Source organism: Tupaia chinensis, unplaced genomic scaffold (assembly GCF_000334495.1).
Source record: "Tupaia chinensis unplaced genomic scaffold, TupChi_1.0 Scaffold000548_1, whole genome shotgun sequence".
In the NCBI taxonomy this organism is placed as follows: Eukaryota; Metazoa; Chordata; class Mammalia; order Scandentia; family Tupaiidae; genus Tupaia; species Tupaia belangeri.
Window position 1 is genome coordinate 677,940 of NW_006160060.1, and position 7,372 is coordinate 685,311.

At 58.4% G+C, this 7,372-nt stretch overlaps 1 protein-coding gene across 1 annotated transcript in view; it reads right to left on the reverse strand.

Moving 5' to 3' along the window:
- PANX2 (pannexin 2) overlaps positions 1-7,372 on the reverse strand; it is a 19,975-nt gene extending 12,603 nt beyond the window's left edge. Inside the window, exons 1-4 of the mRNA XM_006157612.1 lie at positions 7,359-7,372; positions 6,575-6,630; positions 6,404-6,489; positions 2,224-2,319 (exon numbers count right to left, since the gene is read on the reverse strand). Of these exons, the coding sequence (XP_006157674.1) occupies positions 2,224-2,319; positions 6,404-6,489; positions 6,575-6,630; positions 7,359-7,372 (252 nt within the window). The remainder of the gene's footprint in view (positions 1-2,223; positions 2,320-6,403; positions 6,490-6,574; positions 6,631-7,358) is intronic.

Below are 7,372 nucleotides of genomic sequence, written 5' to 3' on the forward strand. Positions count from 1 at the left end.
CCGCGAGACCCGGCTCGGCGCCCCCAGCTGGCCCCCGCCCACTGTGGCAAGATCCGCGAGCTCCGTACCACCCTTGGGAAGGACTGTGTGACCAGAGTTTTCAATTCGTTCAAAATTAACCCAACAAATAGCAAAACCCATTATCTGCAGGCTGGGGACACGGCCGAGAGGGAATGGGTAGGCACCCCCGCCCAGCTTAGAGGGAGCAGCCCGAATGTCACGTCACGTCTGCTTCATTTTCATCCGTCTCTGTGCTTTGTGTTCGGTTTACCTGCAGGCATGTGTCGGCCAGGGACAGGGGTAGGAAAGCACCCTCCATGGGGGATGGGCCCACTGCACCCCTTTTTTTCCCACTTCTCCCTCCTTTCCGGATTTTAGATATGCACATTTTTTCAAGCTACCTTACCCAGCATGCCACTAGCTGGCTCCATCTCTCTGTTTTTTTTTTATTATTATTAAATAATCTAAAGGTATTTTTAAAAATTTCGATGTGCACACTCACGGGGGAGTGAGAACTCAACCCCCGGGGGGTGGCCTTGCTGCAGTCCCTTTCTCCTCCACTCTCGGCATTTGGGTATCCACTACAGGTGCCTGGCATGCTTTCCAAGCCACAGGACCCAGGACTGGAATGAAGGCGGCTGTGTGAGTCCAGCGTCTTTACCCGCACACCTGCTGGCCCTCTCTGTGCTTTTAAAGACCCCTCGGGCAGAGGAACCACACCTGTCTGTGCACCTGTGTTCTGCTTGTCTACTCTTACTGTGCAGTGCCTGACTCCCGTACCCCAACACCCCAGGTAACCCAGACCCCTCCAGGTAACCCACTCTCCAGGTAACCCAGACCCCCCCCCCCCAGGGAAAACCCAGCCCCCCCCCCCAGGTAACTCAGACATTCCCCAGGTAATCCGGACACCCCCATGAAACCCCAATTGGAAAAGCAGTTACGTTTCCTATGGGAGGACAGGTACGGCAGCTGTGTCCCGCAGGGACCGATGTGCCCAATTTTTCATGGAGTACGCCGAATTTATCAGGAGAGGTAGAGCCAGAGGAGGGGGTGTGCAGAGAGTTCCATTTTTGGATGGCTAAGCCATCTAGAATCAGCACCAGCGAGAGAAAAGAGGGAGAAAGCGCCGCGCGGTGAACCCTCCCCCCTGCCTGTCCACACTGCCATGATTCTGGGCACACGCATGCCCAGCCAGTTTTTCAAGCTACTGAGGCTGGGGTTTGAACTGTGGCCCACATGTGGGATCCAGCTCCCATCACCACAGCCACGGGCCAGCCCAAACCCCTTTGTCAGTCACCCAGCCTCGGGTCGTTCTGTTCAGCAGCACGACGGACCAAGACGGGCATGACCGGAATGAAGTCTTCCTGGCAAGTCAGTGCAGATGGTGGGCTGCTGCAGATGCCACCCGGCCTGTCCCGGGGGCGTGTCCAGGAGCGGTCCACCAGCATCAGTGACGTCACCATGCTGCCACGCGCTGCGCACACATCTGTTCTCACTGCAGCGGACGCAGAGCTCTTGCAGCCCCAATGGTGTCTTAGCCATCAGTGCCCCAAACTAGACCCTGTTCAGGCACATCTTAACTAGTGTGTGTTCTTTTTTTTTTTTTTTTTAGGTGTTTGTCATAGAGCATTTGTGCTCACCAGAGACAGACAGAGACAGTGAGAACTCATTCCCAGGAGGGATGGCCATGCCATCCCTTCTCCATTCTCCTCAGGATCTTGGGCACACACACACACGTGCCCGACATACTTTGGAGCTGACAAGTCTGATCTAGTGCCGTAACTATCCCACCACCGGCCAACCCCCGCACGTTTCTTCTTCAGAGTGCCTCCCACTGGGCCCTTGCACTCAACCCACCCCGGCCGCGCACACGCACATGTACACACACTGGTGCCCCCTGCCTCAGGACACGGCCCGGCACTTCCCCGTGTGGCTTCCACATCACATACCTGGCGTCACCACTGCACCGCCATGTGGCCCCTGAGCCAAGCCAGTCATCTGGCTGTGCACACCTGGGGGCCAGACACCACGCCCAGGAGAAGAGCAGGAGGCATCTAACAGCCGCACCTTGCCAAGGCATCTGCGCTGGGCCGGGTCTAGGGCAGTGGCCTAGCAAGTGGAAGGAAGGGAGATCAGAGCTCCCGGCAGGGAGTGGATACTGGAACATGGGACGGCGTCAGACCTCTTGCTTTTATTTAGGCCTGTTCAGCCTGAGAAGCTGACTCTGAGAAGCAGCTTGCAGGACTGGCTGTCATATGGAGATGCCAGCTCAGCGACAAGCTTGGTGCTGCTCAGGGGAGCTTGCAGGGAGTGAGCTGCCTGCAGGGAGAGCCACTGGGGGAGGGGGGGCTGAGCCCTGCAGTGTGAAACCCTTGCTCTTTAGGTCCAGATCTCTGAGACCCACAGTGAAAAACCACACACGTAGAGTAGGAAAGGAGTTTTCATAGAAAAGCTTTCTAAAAGGGAAGAAATACATTCCCATGCGAGACGGCTTCAGACCTCTTGCTTTTATTTAGGCCTGTTCAGCCTGAGAAGAGAAGCTGACTCTGAGGCTTGCAGGACTGGCTGTCATATGGAGATGCCAGCTCAGCGACAAGCTTGGTGCTGCTCAGGGGAGCTTGCAGGGAGTGAGCTGCCTGCAGGGAGAGCCACTGGGGGAGGGGGGGCTGAGCCCTGCAGTGTGAAACCCTTGCTCTTTAGGTCCAGATCTCTGAGACCCACAGTGAAAAACCACACACGTAGAGTAGGAAAGGAGTTTTCATAGAAAAGCTTTCTAAAAGGGAAGAAATACATTCCCATGCCATGCAGGTGGGCAGCTGCCAGAGGACAGTGACTCTGCCATGAGTCAGGAGTCACATACTGGCGGGCGATGGCGAGTATTTAGCAGGTCATTCCCGGGTTTTCTGTGCTTGCCCATCTCTCCCAGGCAGGGAATCTGAGTGTCTCGACACACATGCCCAGAGTGGCCTTTGAAGGAATGATCCGTATCTGGGCACTGCCCGGGTGTTGACGTAGTGCCCCTCCCAGTGGTGAATTTCTGTGTGACTATCTGGGACAGCGGAAGGAAGATGACAACCTTCCTGGTCCGAGAGCCAGGTGGGGAGGAGAGAAGGGATCTTCAAAGAGTGTCAGGCTGCATTTCCTGATGGCTGTGATTGATCAAGCAAGCTGTAAAACAGCTCTGGTTGTAAGAAACTGTGAGCAAGTGTCAGAGCTAAGACTTGATCTCTAGGGACCAGCAGTTGGCGTAATGGCTATGTCACTGGACTCCCACGTAGTCGACCATGGTTCGAGTCCCGGACCCGGTGGCTTAAACTCACGCCGGACGCGTGTGCGTGCGTGCCCAAGATCCCGAGAGGAGAATGGAGGAGAAGGGATTGCGGCGTGGCCATTCCCCCAGGGGTGATTTCTTGCTTTCTGTCTTTCTCTGTCTTTCTGGCTAGCGCATGCGCCCTATAGCAAAAACCTCCAAAAGGAAAAAAAAGAGATTTGATCTCTAGTGACAGCAGTGAATGATCCTTCTCAAAAGCTTGTCCAGAGTGACTCCACTTTGTAAGCCGGCTCTATCTCAGTGTACGTGTTTCCATTTTCTATCACAGGGATTCTTTCTTGGGGGTCCCTGCCCCAGGTACCTACTCACTGGGTCTCATTTCTGTCTCAATGGTTTTGCTTTAAAATGGCAACATTTGCAACAAGCTGGGACCTGCGATAGGCATTAAACAGTGATGACTCTTTTTTAAAGGAGTTGTTTAACTTTGACCTATATTTGACCAGAAAGGGAGAGAGAGAAAGCGAGAAAGCAAGCTGCCAGGTCTGGGACTCGAACCCCAGTCAACCATATGGGAGTCCAGCGCCCTTAACCACCATGCCACCTGCTGGCCCCAGACAATGACGACTTTTAAAAAACAAACAAGGACAGCGCCCTTAGTTGTTTTATTTTTATTTTTATTTTTATTTTTTTGCCATTGGGCACATGCAACTCCCAGAGATAGAGAAGAAAAGTGAGACCCGCCCTCCACCCACTCACACACACGCTGGAGAGATGGCCCCTCTGGAATTCCTTCTCTCTGGGTAAGAACACACACGCCTGGTGTGATTTTCAAGCTGCCGGGCATCTAGGTGCTCTTTAAGCTTGCGTTTAGTGCCCAAGGGCCACATCTGCCAGGAGGCCATGGCAGCTGCTGCCCAGCAGCCTCCTGGACTCCTGACAGCCCGAGCCATTAGCTCTCTCCTCAGGACCTCACTGGTCACCCCTTGGTGTCAGGCCCGTCCCTTGTCCCTCCCCTCACTTGCTCATGAATTACTGAAGATTCAAGGTCCGCTTCAACCCAGCGCTGGACAGAGAAGCCTGGGGTCTTCTCTGGGGAGGGAGCTGAGAAGTAGACAAGGCTACCAAGGGTGGCCCTCGGGGACAGTGCTCAGGACAGAGACCGAGACGGGGAAAGCAGGTGTAGACAGCAGCGTGCGCCAGGCCAAGTGTCACAAAGGAGCCAGCAGAGGCCGGGCCCAGGGGCCAGGGCAAGGACTGCAGTGCTGCCTGGGGTGGGACCAGGGGACACATGGCACTGGCCGCTGAACTGGGGTGGACCAGGGTAGGCCAAGCAGTAGCCTCAGGAGGTGCTGTCTGGCCTGAGCTGTGAGGCTGTGGCTTCAGTCTGGACAAACCCGCCTCGGAGGCGCCCTGTCCACCTGCGGGTAAAGCACCGCTGGGCCAGCCCCTGCCCTCGTGAGCAAGAACTCTGGCCACCTCCCTCTGGCCTCTGGCCTTCTGAAGCACAAGCCCTCACTAGCCCCCTGCCCCCTTCCCGGGAAGCTCCTTGGGCATCTCTGAAGCCGGCTGGGCAGTCAGGCCAGGTGGCTGTCCTGTCCTGCATGGGCCCACAGGCTGTCCACCACCCCGGGGAGACTGGTGGGGGCTTTTGAGCTTAGCTCCCCTCCAAGGAGAACAAGCCCCTGAAATCGTCGGCCCTTGTCCTGTCATAGCCAGGTCCCGCAGCTGGGCCAGACTTTGGGGGAGTTGCTCAGTGAGAGCTCAGAGTCCTGGCATATGCTCCCCAGGGGCAACTCGTGGCCCCTGAGCCTCGGCCTCCCCGCCGGTGCAGTGGGCTGGGGTCTTCTCACCCCCGGGGTGTGGTGCCACTCACACTCGGGAGCACACCCCCCGATGTGCACAGCACATGTTTGTGCAGACAGGCGTGTGCGTCCACTCATCAGTACACACGTGCACACCCCACATGCATGGTATGCAGTTTGGTCACAGCTGCACTGGGCCAGGCTGAGGTGGGAGGCCATGAGTCACATGTGCAACACTCCCCACGCACTGGCAGGCTAATACCAGGCCAGGCTGAGTCCAGCCTGCAAGAGGCAAAGGGGGCAGGGCCGGCTCCGCCTGCCTGGCCTCCCTGGGAGGCAAGCACTGGCCCATTGCCCACTGCACACCAGGCCCCAGAAGGCAGTTTGGTCTCAGGAGGGTCAGCCTTCTTGGAGGGATGCAGGCCCACACCCTGACAGGACTCCAAAAGTGACTGGGGGAATGCAGGAGTCAGGAGGGACCTGAAGCCTGAGACCACAGGAATGGCCAGCAAGGCCGACGCGGGGGAAGGGCTGAGTGCGGGGTGTGCTCATGGGGGTGGGGGTAATCCCCGAAGCTTGTCCAAGTTGGGACTTCGTAGGAAAATAATAAAAAACAAAAAGTGGTCCAAAAGTAGATGCAGACTGTGGGAGTGGCGACGAGGCAGGCTCCTCGATGGACAGCGCTTTCAGGGTTCGCCAGGAGGAAGTGGGGTGGCCATGGCCTTGGGACTCCCAGCTCTGTGCCTTGGGGCCCAAACCCACTCTCCAGCTCTGCCCAGGCGCACAGGGCGACCCTGGGGGACTGCACCACAAGGTGACAGCTCAGCCCTGCAGGTATCTGCTTGTGGGGCTGAAGCTGGAGGGTGCTGGGCAGAGGGGAGAGCTCGGCACAGGAAGTGGGTGGAGAGACACCGTGGCAGCAGGCTCAGCTCCTGGGGCGGACACGGGCATAAGGGCCCTGGCCCCGGAAAACTGCAAGTCTGTCCCCGATGCTGGCGTTGTGTTTGAGCGAAGAGCCAGTGACCCGGACACAGCCAGCGGTGTTGCCCAGGTGTCTGACCACCGAGGGCAGCAGGCGGTTGCCAGGGGGACCCCTGAGGCATGCCCTGGTGCTGTCCCACTCAGAGGATGGGGGGAGGCACACGTCTGAGCACCTGAACGAGGCCCTAGGCAGGGAGGGTCCTGAAAGTCCTGCTACTTGGAGTCTCCTCTGCTGGAGGGGCAGGGACTGCCACCCTGTCCACTGTGCTCCTGGGTCGTCCAGCCCCTCCAGACCTCAGTACCAGAATGTGAGGCTTCCCTGAGTCTGTCACCGCTGTCAGCTCAGCACCGCTGTCAGCTCAGCACTGCTGTGCTCTCCGCTGTCCAGCTGGAACAGCGTGGGCGGGTGGGACTGTGGGGGCACAGACCGCAGCCCTACAGGGGGCGGAACCAGTTGGAGTGGTTGCTTAGGTCTGAGCCGATCATTATCAGCAGAGCTGACCAGAGCCAAGTGGCTCACCTGTTAGCCACCCCCGTGGGCTGATCTGGGGCGGGAACTGCTGCCCCTGGGATGGGCTGGGTGGGCCAGGGGGGAGTTCACTACAGGGAAGAGGGGGCCCTTGCAGAGAGATGCAGAGGGAGTGCGAAAGCACACCCTAGGGCTGGCCACACCACAGTCCCCTCTCAGGGTTTTGGGTACAGTGCCCCACTGTCCTTTCCTGCTGCAGTATCCCTCCAATACTCTCTTTCAAGCTGTTGGGTCTGGGATCAAACCCCGCAGTTGGCCATGTGGGACCGGTGCCTCAACTACTATGCCCCTGGCTGGCCCTAAGGGTCCGTGCGTTCTGAGGGCCCCAGCTGCGCCCCAGTGTCCCCGGAAGCTGCTCTGAGCTCTGTCTGCCTGAGGGCTCGGGGCCCAGGTGTGCCCAGGAATCAGGCGGGACGCCCTCTCTGCTGCCCCCACTCCGGCCACCCTGATGTCTCTCTGGGCCTGGCCTATACTCTGCCCCCTTGAGCCCCCCCTTTAGTGCCCTGCCCTGGGCACCCTCGCTGGGCCTGCTGCCTCTGAGGGTGTCGCTTCCTCCGGGAGACCCAGGCGTGGCTGGCGCCCTGCACTGCAGCTGCACCAGGAAGCACTGGCCTAATGGGCCCCATTCTTGGGCTCCTAGACAATCTGCTCTTCAGGGGAGCCACTCGACGGCCAGTCCCGGGAGTGGGACAGGCAGGTGGTGGCTGTGGCAGAGCTCCAGGCAGAAGCACCGGCTGGCTTTGCAGCTAGACTGTCTCTGCCTGCAGCGAGCCACCTGTCCTCTGCCAT